The 15,772-nt window shown below is 41.0% G+C and overlaps 1 protein-coding gene across 1 annotated transcript in view; it reads right to left on the bottom strand.

Moving 5' to 3' along the window:
- LOC310991924 (potassium channel subfamily T member 1-like) overlaps window positions 1-15,772 on the bottom strand; it is a gene marked incomplete at its 3' end in the record, with an annotated part of 79,893 nt that overhangs the window by 10,556 nt on the left and 53,565 nt on the right. Inside the window, exons 15-28 of the mRNA XM_083979852.1 lie at window positions 14,977-15,040; window positions 14,672-14,780; window positions 13,794-13,902; window positions 11,223-11,372; window positions 10,886-11,121; window positions 8,398-8,611; window positions 7,146-7,251; window positions 6,318-6,490; window positions 5,224-5,295; window positions 3,952-4,086; window positions 3,455-3,570; window positions 1,585-1,682; window positions 849-932; window positions 604-732 (exon numbers count right to left, since the gene is read on the bottom strand). Of these exons, the coding sequence (XP_083835978.1) occupies window positions 604-732; window positions 849-932; window positions 1,585-1,682; window positions 3,455-3,570; window positions 3,952-4,086; window positions 5,224-5,295; window positions 6,318-6,490; window positions 7,146-7,251; window positions 8,398-8,611; window positions 10,886-11,121; window positions 11,223-11,372; window positions 13,794-13,902; window positions 14,672-14,780; window positions 14,977-15,040 (1,795 nt within the window). The remainder of the gene's footprint in view (window positions 1-603; window positions 733-848; window positions 933-1,584; window positions 1,683-3,454; window positions 3,571-3,951; window positions 4,087-5,223; window positions 5,296-6,317; window positions 6,491-7,145; window positions 7,252-8,397; window positions 8,612-10,885; window positions 11,122-11,222; window positions 11,373-13,793; window positions 13,903-14,671; window positions 14,781-14,976; window positions 15,041-15,772) is intronic.

Genomic DNA, 15,772 nt, shown 5'->3' on the forward strand with positions numbered 1-15,772 from the left:
AGCACGTGAAAGAGAAAATATGACGGATTTCATATTTGATAAACAATTAACAGTGGGAAATTAACAGCGGCCAGCTTAGGCACATTTCTGGCTGATGGCTGGTGAGTTAGTCTCTTGTACCAGCCACTTAAACAACTGATTTTAATAACCACAAGACAAAAAAAGTTAATTTCCTTCCCTGTTGTCATATGAATGTCATAAGACATGAAAAAAACAAAAACAAGAAAACAATAACAGAAGCAAACAGAAGATGCATAAAAAAAGGTTCAGAAAAAGCGAGGCAGTGGAACAAAGACAGGAGAGAAAGAGAAATAAAGGCAAAATGGAAAAATACAAAAACAGAGGGAAAGAAAGGCAGAAAGTGAATTTAAGAGAGGAGGGAGGAAACTAAAAGATAAGGGGAGAAAATAAATGACACGAAGATGAAAAAAATGCAATAAAAGCAGGAGGTGAGAAAGGAGAGGAAATCCCTGAGAGATATAAAAATGGAGGGAAGCCAAAGATGCAGCAGAAGCCCAAGCTGAAGCAGAGCCTGAGCCTGAAGCTGAAGCCGAGGCCAAGGCCAGGCGTCTGATCCAAAGCGTCTGATCAAACTGAACTTGCCTCCGAGCTGGAGAACATGTGCGACTCGGTGCGGTAGATCCCGATGGGGATCTCGGCGCTGGAGGAACAGAGTTTCTGGAAGAGTCTGCCGTAAGTCCTGATCCACAGATCCTCTTCTGTCACCTTCATCTGAGGAGAGAGGGGACGACAGCTCAGTCGATGCACATCTCACACACACACACACGCATATGTTACATACATTTACTCAAATCCCAGGTTTCAGGTGCAGGAGGATTCCTACTTACAGCACACAGGTACCCGGAGCCAGGCGTGGTGTCGAGGCCGAGGAGAAGCCTGGCGATAGCGATCATGTAGTCTTTAACAAAGGACTGTCGACACAGAGAGAGAGACATTGACTGTGATGAATACCTTTTCAACTCCAGTAAATCCAGCCGAGCAGCAATTAGTTTAAAACATGAATGTACATATATACAGTGGGGAAAATAATAAGTATTCAACCCTCTGTTGATTTTTCGCATTATTTCACTTGATCAAATGTAAATTCATTTATCAACTTTTATATAATGACATTATTTCTGGAGTATTTGTTATTATTCTGTCTCTAAACATACCATTAAAACTATAGACCGTCCATGTCTTTGTGGGGGAGCAAACTTACAAAATCAGCAGGGGATCAAATACTTATTTTCCCCACAGTATGCTCCCCCACACATACTGAGCAAATCAAGTCTTTATTTCATTGCATATATGAGCATTGTTCATTATCACTCCATTATAATAATTTCCCTTTTATGAGCAACCATTTCTAAAAAAAACAAAACAAAACAGACTTTGCAGCTGTTTAAAAAAAAAAGCAATTACAGACTTTTCAGCTCTTTGCTTTACTTGCTTTGGGCGACTGTACAGTAACAGCACAAATTTCAGAGATTTGACTGACATGTGTGCCCCCCCTCAGGTCTGTACTTATCTTGACCTCGTCCATAATCAACCAGCGTTCAGCCCCAGAAGAAGTTTTCCCACCTGGTAAAGCAGCGTATCCAACATGCTGATACTGAACACCCTGCCTGCAGCGAACGGCAGCCGGAACATGAAGGCCAGGTTGGAGCCCTTATCTCGCTCTATCTGGATAAACAGATGAAAAAAATGAAAAAAATTGAGAAACTAGATGATGAAATATCTTCTTTTTTTTCTCCCTGTCTCTATTTGATTAACTATTGCTCTTTCAAACCATTTTCAACACCATTTTTGTGGCTGCTTTCTAATAACTCTTACTTAATAATCCGCATCCACAGCCACAAGAGACATTAGAAAACATCAAATTGCACATAACAAAGAAGCTAGAGTTGCTCTCAATTGTTCACTGCACACACATATCTAAAAAATGCACCATAATTTAACACGGCTTCTGGTTAAAAACAGACTAAAAATCGAGTCTTCCAACTTTAATTAGAACCACAGTATTTCTTAGATCAGATAGTGAACACACCTAACACACCTAAACCTAGAATAAACCTTCTAAAACATCCTGTAATGTACAGAGCCTTTACAGGATGGAACTCATTTACCAATTATATCAAAAATATTAACTTAAAACATACTTTCAAAAAAGGGAGAAAGAGACCATTAAAGGGATAGTCCACTCAAAATTGAAATATTCTCCTTACTCCACTCCTTCCTGGTCCGTCCAAATCTCGCAGCAGTGCTGGGAGCTTCCACTACAAACAAGTTTAAAATATAGACTTATTTAATTTTCTTCAGAACAATTTCTCATGTTGGGGCTTCAATACAAGAGTGACATTACAGACGAGCAGTATGGAGGTATTTGGATGTTTTTTGGTGTGTCTTTTTGGACGAAGAAAATTGAGCCCGGTTCGCGACCGCCATATGGACATGCAGCGCTGCACGGAGCCCCGCTGTAACTCAGAGAAGCCACGGAGGACTCTGAAACTTCTCCCAGCCCTTAGTCCACATGAGGGTGAGTAGATAATGAGTGAAATTTGAATTTTGGGTGAACTATCACTTTAAATAAATACTAAATGTAATGAATAAGACATATACTGTACTGTGGGATGATTTATTGTAAGAAATTGTGAAGGGTTGAACTGTTCTGGTGATGTAATGTGATGTCTGTTGTATTCTCTGTACTTAATCATGAAGTTTTGACTCGACTGTTTGCTGTTTGTGTACATGAGGTGCATGATTATGTGATTATGTATTAAAGCAGAAGTAAGTGATATATTTGTGTTAATATAAGTCTTAAATAGTTCTATCTTCCGACAGCAATCACTTACATAGAGTGTTTGGACTGAAACACGGGTCTCTCAGTCCCTCTGCTCTGCTCTGAGTCGAGGAGAAAACATTTATCGTATCCTACAGTTTTTATCCAATGAGGAGAGAGAACGGCATGCAGGGCTGTGTGTGCAGCCAAGGAACGCCGTGAATGTGGTGACGTAGGGACGAGGACTGTTATGGTGCGTTCAAGGAAACTCGTATTTTTCCGACCATGAAGTCGTACCAGTTCAATCTGGTACGAGTTCACCGGTCGGAAGTTACGAGTGGCCGTTATATTGACTTTCACCGGTAAAACAGGTCGGAAAAACACGAGTGGGTTGCCTGGAACGCTACAAAGTCGTAAGTTGTGACTTGAAGCTGTAATTTACGATTTCAAAAGCCTGCCTGGAACGCAGCATTAGCGAAAACGACCGGACCACTTACTTCTGCTTTAACTTAAATGTAAATCTTTGATTTTAATTGCATGGGGGACCGAAGGAAGAATTAGCTAATGTTACAACTTCAGCAAATGGGGATCCTAGAAATAAATAAATGAACAAATCTAAGTCGAAGATTTTACTGATCATCTTGGTCAGTTCCTCCTCAGACCTTCAACCACTGACCTTCTCCAGTTTGGAGAGCGCGAGTGAGTAGCAGTCCTTGGCTCTGAACTGCATGAACCTCATGTTGGACGGGTGTGTGAGCTCAGTGATGATGCTGAGGCTGGGGAACAACCTGAGAGCGGCGGAGATAAAGACAGAGAGAGAGGGAGGGAGGGAGAGAGGGAGAGAGGGAGGGGTGTCACTGGAAAGACGAAACGCTTTGAGCTGAGGGGAAAACCTGGCGTGGCATTGATAAATGTCTTTAATTTTAGCTGTTAAATAAAATAGGAGCTTCAGAGATTTGGCAACTGCAGTTTGTCTTTGAGATGAGCTCATTCTCTATTCTGGCAAACACCAAAAAAACAAAACAAACATTTACCCTTAGATGAAGTTAATTAAGCAGAATTGATTCACATTTCATCCAAAACTCAGTGGTTTCAGCTCATAAATAAAACATCCACTGTCAGTGTTATTTACTGTTTATTTTTCTACACAGTGAATCACTCTGTGTTACCTGAACATAGTCTGGACGTTGACAATCGTCTTGGCGTCTGCCATGTAGTCCTCCTCAGCGCTCATGGTGCTCTCTTTGTCCACCACCACCAAGTTGTCAGCGTAGATGATCCCACACTGCAGCAGGTTGTCCAGACTGGTGCATCCACAAAACAACAACAACACAGCAACAGGTCAGCAAATATCTCCATAACAACAGTGTAACTTCAACCTGTTATCTCCAATGCATTCAATTAACTACTAACTACTTCTCTACATTTCCTACTGTAGTAAGACTCTGAAAAGTCGTTCTTCCATTGAGTTAAGCTCTTAGTCAATATGTCCATCCGCTTACTGCCAGGTGTGGTGCTAGAACTCACATCAGTTTTGCTAATATATTCGTGACCTAACCTTGAAAATGCTGTTTAAAGGAGATGCCAGTTTGATATGTCAGTACTGCCAGATTACAGATGAACACAAATAGCATCAGTCAGTTTAGTGCATTTCTTCTATGTAATCAATGTATTGTAAACTGCATCACTACTAACTACTAAACCAATTTCTCCATTAACGCAGATACAAATAAAGAAAGCTGTATCTTCATTTACAAAATGAATGTCTATATAAACAAGTTTATTATATCATCATTATTCTTTTATTTATTTTTTTCATTATTATTTTCATTATTATCATTATCAATACGCTCACTATGTTCTTTTCCATGACGCGTTCTTAGGCTAATTGTCTTTCTCTGAGAATCCATATTGTATACCTTGAAATATTTTTTCGTTTGACTTAATGAAAATGAAAATATAAATGTTATCACAAAAAAAAAAGTTTATTATGTCATACGGCCAATGAAAACAAAACTTTATTGAGCTCCCAGTTTATACACGAGTTGAATCTTTACCAGCAATGACTGTCTACACTTTAACGGTTTAAAGTAATTAAGTTAAATCACACATTTTAAACTATTTAGCAGGCTCCTAAAACCCAGTCCTGTGTGTGCACTTCATACATTTCACAACATTTCTAAAACTGGTCTCTACGTCTGGATAATTCATGCTGTTTAATTTTTAAACTTCACTGCAAAAAACCTAAAGACTAGAAAGCAGCCTTATCAATTATCAGCCTCTATCACTCAATATAAATACTCTGCAGTCAATGTCCTCTCAGATTTTAATGTGGCTGGAGACAATCTGCTTTGCTGGCAATAAAAAAAAATACACTGAGATGAACATGATCCTCAAATTAAGATAATCAAACAACAGGTTTTTACACTCCAAAAACATACTTATCAATAGTGCCGGCCATGAAGTAAACCATTGGGAAGCAGCAAATGGCCTCTAAGAAGTGGTTGTCAGGCCTGCGGGAAACAGGAAACATCATGAATGAACATTTCACACTAATGGTCTCCGAACCCCCGTGGGACATCGTGACGTCGTGTTTGTGTAATTCACTGAAATCTCTTTTTGTTTCTCAGTTGATGAGGGCAGCGGAGGGTTTTTGTTTGAGCTACACCAATTGGTGGCTTATAAGGCAACAAGCGGTGAAACAGAGGCTCAATGCTTCGATGCAAACGGGAGGATTTAATTGGCTGCTATGGAAACTCCTGAGGGTTGTCACTTTCTTGGCTGTCTCGTCTTTGTAGTTGATCTGTTTCAGCGATTTGCTGAAGATCTGGTCGAGGTTAATGAAACCCACAGTGACTTAGAGCAGCAACAGTGTGTGGATCGCTGCAACACACACACACACGTGTATACTGTATCTTATGAGGAGAGAACTTTTGTTTATGAATAATGCAAAAGCAATTTCTCCTTTATCTTGGAGGCAAAGCTAAGATATAGTGCCAATTTTCCACTCAAAGCAATTTTAAAAATCCACATACGTCCACAAACGAATGCAGATGCGCTACAACATACAAACCGGCATACAGTAATGTTGGCAAGAGATAACATGTATGTTCTTCAAGCTGTAACTACAGTACCCACTCCACTAAAGCTAGTTCTTGCACCTGTATCGTAGATAGCAGATGATTGTAATCTGTGTCAAACCATAAGAAATGCTGAAATAATACACAAAACTATTCTTCTTTACTGCATATCAACATTACTGTAGAGTGATGTTGACATACATTTAGGAAAGGAGGGCATGAGAAAGGTCTATTATTAGTTGCTGAGCCTATCAATATGCTAACCACATGGGGAATTAGCATACCGTCTCATCTTTGTTGTATAGTATGCACATAATTATAGGTGGAGGTACTGTATAATACGTGTTAGAAGCTACAATATAAAAGACATTACTCTATTATGAGTTTTTAATGTGATTATTTAACCTGTGTCTACTTTACAGTATATTAAATGGTCTGTTTAAGCTAAGTCTTACGGGTAGTCCAGCAGCAGCACTATGGGGTTGAGCTCCTTCCTGGGCCGGTAGTAAGCGCGCAGAGGTACGATGAAGTTGTAGAGACCGTTTCCTGCCGTCTCTGCCGACACTATAATCAGCTTATTCTTGAAGCCGTACGCCTTGGCATCCTCGAAGCTGTTATGTGTGCAGCCCTGGATGGATGAAGACAGACAATTCAATCAGAAGTCAGTCAGCCTTTTCACAAAGAGAGACATCAGACAACAGGACGGGTTAGCTCACATCAATTCCTGACAGTGCTTTATGTCTGCAGTCGCATATTCAATATCAAGGTTCCTGGAATACTCATATTTTTCACAATATATCAGTATTTAACTGGAGGAAATTGTGTAGTAAGTAAAAAACTCATACACATATATCAATATCAAGCTTTAGTTTTACTTAAAACACAAGTTTTGCTCACATACGCACAGCCTATTGCTACCTAATTCTCACAGACCAGAGTGTGGCATACTTTTTAAAAAATCGAATTAATGAAATGTAATGTTTTCAGATAGTCTTTTGATAAAAGGATATCAACATTTGATTATGACCTACAAATAAGGAAAACCAAAGAAACAATAAGAGAGCATTTTCTCTCTTTCCTTCATGATTAATACTAAATGAAATCAGCTTCTCTCAGAAACATCGTTGTAATTTAGAGCTCAGGAGCAGCTAATGTTCAGGATATTATGAGAGAAGTTTCTAGGAAATTATCTGGTTGAGATACGACCTGTAAAATAAGATTTTGTGGTTTATGTTCGTGCTGTTTGTTTTGTTTGTTTGTTGTCTTCCTCTGAGGGAATTCACCTTGTCGAGGCGAAGGCAGCAGAACGGAGCTTTCTGTGGTAGGAGGTGGCACAGAGTTGGAGAGCTGCCGATGTAGGGCGAGTTGGGAGGGTAGCCCTTCACAAAACTGGAAAAGAAACAAGAAACAATGCCTTTGAGAAAAAGAAAAGACAAAAAAGTTCTACCAAACTTTAACAACATTGTAAAAAGTCAAAGAAGTGGAGTTGAACCCCTCTGGTATATTGCACTGATATCGACTTTTTGTTAAGTATCACCCACAGTTTCAACCCTCTGTACAAAATGTGCTGATTCATTATGAAATAAAAGTTTTCACATAATGAATCCCTCTTCATCAGTAATAATCACCAACAATATTCCTGCTTTTCATTTTACTATGATTGTGCAGCTGTTTTGAGATCAAGTCCAGTACACTACGTCGACAATTACAATTTTTTTTCCCTCAGTTAGTTTAGTTTAGTTTTAATTGTGTCTCATTTTGGTGTCAATTTGGATGTGTGTCCCTTGATTTGTAATGTGTCAGTTGCAATTATCCTTATCTATTTCACCCACAGTGCCCTCTCTAGTTTGCCAATAATAAAAGACTCTGATTTGTTTACTAATGCAGCTACAGCCACAGATCACCACACGGTGGCACTGTGGGACCTTGAGGTTTTTGTTGTTTTTCTCAATCACTCCTCCTGAAAACTCCTCAAGGAGAGAAAACTGCTCTAGAGCCACGGGTTGCCATAATAAGTGTGTTATGTCCCCGCTTTTTGAAACCCACTCATGTCTGGTTCAAACAGCTTCTGTGGGTGAACGAGCATCTGATCTATCCTGGACTTTTCTCAGTCTAATGAAACCACAGAGAGAAAGAGAAAGAGAAAGAGAGTAAAGATGAGATCAACCGATTCCTCAGACTATCTTGAAGGGGTGAGGATTTATCTAAGGACGCACAACATGATGAGCCTCCCCCCGGGAGTAAAACTGCTGACCCCGTCCCCCCGTCATGATGTACACATTCATCACCGCATGACACACAGATAACACACTTATCCCAAACCCATCCATCTGTCCACCTTCAACCACCGAGGCGTTAAAAAGAAGAGGGCAGGTGAAATCAATCAAGTAAAGCGCACTGACTGAACAACACGTTTCTTTTACTGCCACACGACAAGACATATTGTTCACTACAAAAGCACCAAATCTCCACGGGGGTCACAATACGGTCTCTACGGTGACATGTTAACCCACGGATAATAACGACGTCACTTACTCCGACCCCACTGAGCCCTCCTCGTCCGACTGGTTGGTCTCATCCTCCGATTGGTCGCTGAGGAGGTCGCAGGGCAGGATGGCGGAGGAGTCGGCGATCTCCAGGACGGGCGCGATGCTCGGTCTGCGGCTCCCGGCGCCGTTCTCCGTCGGCAAGGTGAGTTTGCCGCTTTCCTCCGGGGGATCGGGGTTCTGGAGATCGATGGCTACTGTGCCTGAAAGCAACAGGACGTTATTTTGTCGTATATACTGTACAACCACAGAGCGTGAAACTACGTAGAAGGGCACATGGCGATTGATTTTAGACAATCTTATCCTGTCAACACTGTACTACATAACCAGAACATTGAATTAGTGGATTCTTATAAGTACAATACCACACTTTTATCAGTTCAGAACAATTTAAATCCATAACTGCATCTTATTTTACCTCCAGCTGCTTCTGTTTTTAACTAGACTTCTCCGTTTTCAATTTATCTTTGTCACTTTACTTTTTGATATTTCGGATTTCGGATTATGCTTGTATGTTTCAAGCATTTTCTGTTATGTCTTGTCCTCAAATGTTTTGTGTTTTGTCTCGGCTATATTGCAAATGAGGTTGCTCCTCAATATATTTCCGGGTTTAAATAAAGGTTATAATAATACTATAGCACTATTCTCGATATAAAACTGACCTTTGAGTGTAACACTGATTCAGTGTATAATCCAGTCTTTTATCTTTTATACAGTTCTTATCATGCACTTATACTGTGATTGTATTCTATAGCTCCACTTGTAGTGTAGTGTATTGTACTGCCTCATTTGTGTTTATTTATTTATTTTATTTTATGTTATTGTCCCATTATTGTATGTACTGGTCTGCGTTTTTAATTGTCTGGATGAGCGAGACACCTGAATTTCCCTACTGGGATTAATAAAGTATCTATCTATCTATCTATCCATCTATCTATCTATCTATCTATCTATCTGCAACATTCCCAGTTGTCTCCCTCCTCAACTCTAAGAGGAAGAGGTACCTTATTGCACAGCGCATTTTAGGTCCTGCAGCAGCACAGTGTTTTTAATTTTATTAATTATTTATTGCTTTTTAGATTGTTAACATCTGCATTTATTGTTGTCATATGTGTTTTGTGTTTGTTTGTTGTTTTATGCTCCCCACTCCTGCAAATGAATCGCCACATTGGGGACAAATAAAGTTGTTGAAAAAAAGAAGAAGAAGACCATTTACTCTAGAAACAGCAGGCACAGCACTTTTTTTTTACCGTCAAGTGTTGATAAGCCCACAGTGGATATTACTGTAGCACACTTATAACCTTTTTTTTTTTTTTTAATCTCACACAACATTCATGTGCAGGAAAAGGCCTTTTCATACTGGATGTTATAAAGCCTGCGTTTAGCTGGTTCAGCAGCTTCGCTCCCATCTCCCTCTTGAGCTCAGCTGTTTGACCTTGAGGAGAAAATGTGTTGCTTTCTGAATCATGTGATTGTACTCTCAGGCTAGGTCGTGCAAACTGTAATGATATTGTGTTTTTGTCAGCCTACATCATATCAGCAGTATCTAATATGATGTATGACATATACTGTACAATACATACATACATTGTATACATCTGATAAATGATGTATGCACAGTATGAATGTACACTATGTCTGAAATATGATAAAAATATGTACAAATAATTAAATATCAGTCCACTATACAACGTATTAGGAAACCGTGTCCCAATTCAGGGGCCACATCCTTAAGAGGCTGTCGTCTACTGAGAGTGTGGCTCACAGTAGCTGTCGTACACTCTGAAAGTCTACAGAGGATTTTCGCTGTACGTCACCAACTGTGCCCGCTGTTGCGTTGTAAGGCACCTAGCAACCTTGACACATAACTAACAAATAACTTGTTTTCACAAAAATGTGAGGTTTAACAGAGCTTGGTTTGAACCTGTCAGTGTTTAATTTCATTTCTCACTGCATTTAAACCTTTAAATTAGGAAAAGTTGACTTTCAAACAATCCACTTCTATGAATACCTGTCTAGTTGCACTGCTGGAAACCAGTCAGTTTTCAAAAGCAGCCTCTGATGGATGAATTCCCTGAGTTGAGACTCTTGGTGCAGCTTATAAATTGTTAAACATTTTTTAGAAGCAGCAAATTAGTGTGAAAATGTGATGCGCCATGCACAAACTTACCATATGAAGTGGCCTGATCAACTTTTATAGGTCAAAGAAAAAGCACAACACAATAATGTGAGCCGTTAAAGTAAAAAAAAAGCATGTAAGAAAAAACACCAAACACATGCATACTGTAACAGTCAGCAAACACCGAAGCAGCCGCTCTTCAGAAATGCATTAGTGCGAGTGCAATTTAGAATAAAACATCAAGAGCAAAGCATTTTCTCTGCCTACAAGGAAAACCTTTCAACCAATCAAATATCTGCAAACCTACAGACTGTCTCTTCTACCTTCCTCTCTTTACTTCTCTAACACTTCCTCTCACCCATGCTGGCGATGATGCTGTGCACCGGCAGCCTGGAGGGGGCGTCGTAGAGGCCGGTGACGGGCAGACCCTTGCTGTCCTTCTCCTCCTGTTTGAAGATGAAGGCCGAGTTCTCCTCCTTGGTGATGTTGATGTAGTAGCAGGTGTCGGCGGCGGCCATGATGTGGCGGGGGCCGGGGTTCAGCATGATGCTCTTGTTGTCCTCCCTCTTCACCCCGATCAAACACACGCCGTACCTGCGCGTTGGGAGGAAAGATTTAAAATCCCCAAAAACACCAATAGCTTCTGTAATAATAAGATAACATATTATTATAGTGTTAAAGCTTGAATTACTAACTTCTTATGGGCATGGAAGGAAGCGTATGTGAAGCTTTTTCCATCGTACTCCCCAAAGAACTTGCTGTCACACAAGCGGATATGGTAGACCTCGTTTCCTGAGCAGCGTCCGTACATCCTCTGCCACTGTTCTGGAGACAGCTGCCCCTCCCTGGAAAAAAGCATTATCGGGATATTTACTACCTGGAATTACAGTAGCATGAGGAATTACACTTCTGCCGTGGACTGCTGGCAAAAAGCAGCCCTGAATTGGACCTCAGAATATATGTGGGCTGCCATCAATTCCTCAATTTTTACTTCAAATATGACTCAAGAGGCATTTCAAGTCAAAAGAAAGCACCTTTAAATCAAATTCAAAGTCAATAGCTCTTATTTCCCCATAGAGTTATAAATCCACGTGACCTTTCATGACCTTCAGACCCTGTGCTGTTACATCCGAGTCTCCATAATGAACTAAAGAGAAATTGCTACGACATCCTTTTATTTAGGCAGTTGATGTACTTCAAAACCTAATCAATTATGCAATTAACACTTAATTTAACGCTTGCCACAGAGAAGTCTATTTGCATTCCTGTCACCTTCACAGCCCCAAGCCAGTGTAAATCCAAATAACGGGAGTTACATTGGACAGCGAAGAGGCTACAGTCGTCACCTGGCAGAGAACGTGAAAGACACAGCCAGGCTTTCCAGCCTAAGACAGAACAAGTGTAATGTTTACCGACTTGACAGTGACAAGTTTCTGCAGTGGTGACAGTGCAGTAGTCAGCTCTGCGGAGAAGAAGGAAAAAAAAAAAAAAAAAGCCAGGACCAGTCTTTATAACTGTGGAGACTCTGCTGCAGGGATATCAGTCACTTTCCTCTTATATTAATAATAATGCAGGATTAAAAAACATCAAAAGAGCGCTCGACAGCTAGCAGGAAGATTGAAAGTTTACTGAATAAAAGCATTTCATGGGGGGTGAGCTCCTCTGGAGGAAGAAATAATGTCGCTGGTTGAGTTAAATCTCAAGTTCAGTTGTTGATCAGTAAAGTTAAAGGTGAGATCCACTGAAAATAAGTTCAGTAACTCTCAAATCGGGTCAGGGCAAACTGAATCCAGGGTCAATAGGCTACGTAGCTTAGCTGGCATTTCAACAAGAGTTGCTCTACACTGCAATTCTCTGCTTAAGTATGACATGATCACGAATACATTAACCAAGTCATTGTTATTCATAACAAGGTTGCTATTTTTTATAAGCGTTCCCTTTTCTTCGAATGAGATTCACTACCTGACGTCTTTAAAAGGTAATAAAAATCCACCTACAAGCATCAATAAAGCTCATTAAATGGCTATGTCTTGTTATCTGCTCAAAAACCTGCTTAGGTAGGTAAAATGTAGACAGAGCAAGGCTTTCCCCTGTCTCATTCTCAGCAGCTCATAACAGTAATGACACTCCTCTGCTGCTGCTCAGCCCACTCTTCTTCTTGATCAAACTGCTCCGGTTTCTCTCTCAGGTTTGATGGGCGCCCTTTGCCATCTGCGAGTTTCAGCTCTTAAATTTTCAAGGGGGATTAAGACTCGGACTCATAAAACATCTCTTCAGAGCGGTCCGGTCTTTCCCGGCTGCTATTGAATGTATGTTTTAGAGATCATTAACCTGATGGAGGAGGAGCCTTGACCTGCCTGTGAGACGGAGCTCTCTGATACCGGGCAGCGTGTTCCCTCATCTGCTGCTTTCATTGTGCAGATTCAAAGCAGCCTGTGCAATGTAAGTCCACACACACTAAAAGACACACACACCATGTCAATCCACAGTGGGGATTGTGTTCTTTTCTTCTGTGAACATAGAACTTGGTGCGACTTAGCCAAAAGCACCAGCTTTGTTTTGATCTGACGCTCTGGGATTTGCCGAAATTCAAACAATCAGTCTCATTATGTTTCACTTTCAAACATGGGGGACGACGAGTCACTGCCGTATCTTTATCTTGGAGGTCAATTTGCATTGGTGTCATAGTTTTCCTTGGCTCTGGTTCCAACATTTGAACTCTCCGTCTGTGCAATGAATCTGAGGTTAATTTCCCTCTAATGGCCACGTCCAGGGAGATTAGCTTGTTAATAATATTAGCCGCTGTGGCCGCAGGAACATCCGGCCTCCACCTCGACCATTCACAGCTAAATATTTTACCTTCTTTATCTCCTCGGACAGCTCCTCTTCATCATTATTCATGGTGTCCGTGCCGTGCACACAATGATGCCGAGCAGCTATTTCATTAAACAGGCTTAATGACTGATGGTGAGATTGAAGACACCTGTGATACTAATTAAGAACAACAGTCTGCTTGAAACATCAGTACAACCCCCGTAATTATCACCACCCATTCACTACTTGGTGCTCACAGCGTCTTTGTTTTATTCTATGGCTTTTCATTTCAACACTTTTCAACAGGAATGGAGTACTGTTTTGTTTTAGTGAGATGTGAGGTGAATATAAATATATTCCAAAAGTAATAAAAGAAGACGTGACTGCAAAAAAAAAATGCTAAAACATAAATAGTATTATAAAATCAATGTAAAACAGTGGTGTGTACTCACTGTCCTCTGGAGGTGTGAACCAAGAGCGTGACTAAGGTGGACGTGGCTGGACACACACAGTTGAGTGCCAACATGGCGTACTTGAACTCCTCTTCACACACAACATGATCTGATTGAAATGGATAAAAAAAATTGAAATTATATCACAGGTTAGATTTAGAAATGAAATGAAAATCTAACATATAGTTAAAGGGATAGTTCAACATTTTGGCAAATTGGCCCATTGCCATAATCCCTATAGTTTTAGCAGTAGGTTCGTTACCTTTAATTGTCGGTGCAAGCTATTTTTAGAACGGCGGAGCAGAGCCGTGAGCTGCTCAGAGCTACGCTACGGGATTTCATGGTTTCCCTCAGCATCAAACTCATCAAATACACAATCCAACAACTCCAAAACGCTCTGGTGGACATGTTGTGACCTGCACATTCACCACGCTATGAGATAATAACAGAACGCTACCAGACAGAGTTGTTTTAGAGGGAAATGCAGAGCAGGCTGCTTGCCGAAAAACCGCCCCCGACGGGAACGCGCATCAGCTGTTTTGCATGAATTTACCTCTAAAACAACTCTGTCTGGTAACGTTCTGTTATTATCTCATAGCGTGGTGAATGTGCAGGTCACAACTTGTCCACCAGAGCGTTTTGGAGTTGTTGGATTGTGTATTTGATGAGTTTGATGAGGGAAACCAAGAAATCCCATTAGCCTCCGTAGCGTAGCTCTGAGCAGCTCGCGGCTCTGCTCCGCGGCTCTAAAAATAGCTTGCACCGACAATTAAAGGTAACAAATCTACTGCTAAAACTATAGGGATTATGGCAATGGGCCAATTTGCCAAAATGTTTAACTATCACTTGGGGTGTGTGTGTGGCCTTCACACACTTACCGGCAAACTTGACGTGAAATTTATTTTCTGGTTTGAGGATCTGGACGTAGAGGGGACAGTTTGGAGCAAAGTCCTTCGCAGCCCAGGCCCTTAAAATTGTCTGGTGATCCTGTGGGACAAGAAAAATATTCTATTATCCAGTGACTCCTTTGAAAATTCTGAATCTGAATATCTCAAACCTCTTAGTTGGTTTTGAAGAGGAAGAAAAGACTGAAGAGAAATTGCGCTGCCATGTTTACAGGTTTTTACTGAAAATGAAACAGGATTTACAACTTATTTGATAAATCCGTTTTGACGTGACTCACAGCGGCAGTTCGGTCCACTTCGTTCCTGCTGCTCAGGATGAAACAGGCCTCGGCGTCGTCCATCCTGTGGAGAGAGCCCAAACAGAAAAACAAAGACGCACAGACAGGCAGGGTCACGGACTGGTGACTGCAGAGAGCTCATTCAACCAAACAGAAGTTTTATCATTTAGACAGACCAATGTGTGGAAGAAAAACTAGACATGGACGAGCACTGATGCCCCGTGACGACGGCTGAAAAGGTTAACAACCACACGCTGGCAGTGTTTGCCATCACGGAGAGTAGAGACTGTTCTTTTGTGACTGAAAACTCACATATTGCATGAAATTACATAAAACTAAGACAACCATAGGAAATGATTACAAAGCGATCTTACAGCGGAGCAGTGCCAAAGTGTCTGCGAGGTTTACTTGGCTGGATGATTTTATCTGATACATATCAGTGCGTGAAATTGCCATAGCATCTAATCCCCTGCACATCACTTTGCACGCTGAAGAAGGGGCTTATGGAGACGTTGTGGGGGGTGCAGGGGCGGGCGGCTGGACAAATGTACGAGTCTAACTTCTCACCAGAACACGACGGTGTAGAATCAGACTATTTTACTGCATCACAGCAAAGCACAGCACAACAGGCAGTGAAAAAGCTGCAGGAAAAAAAAAACATGGCCAGTGTTAAGCTCCCCTGAAGCAAGCATCAAGCCACGAGAGGCAAACTGTCGATGCTGCTGCTGCAACATTTTGCATCAACTGAGCCAAGACTGGCAGGTTGAACATACTCCAACAGGATCTTTCAGTTTTG

This window comes from Trachurus trachurus (assembly GCF_905171665.1).
Source record: "Trachurus trachurus genome assembly, chromosome: 9".
NCBI classification, from domain to species: Eukaryota; Metazoa; Chordata; class Actinopteri; order Carangiformes; family Carangidae; genus Trachurus; species Trachurus trachurus.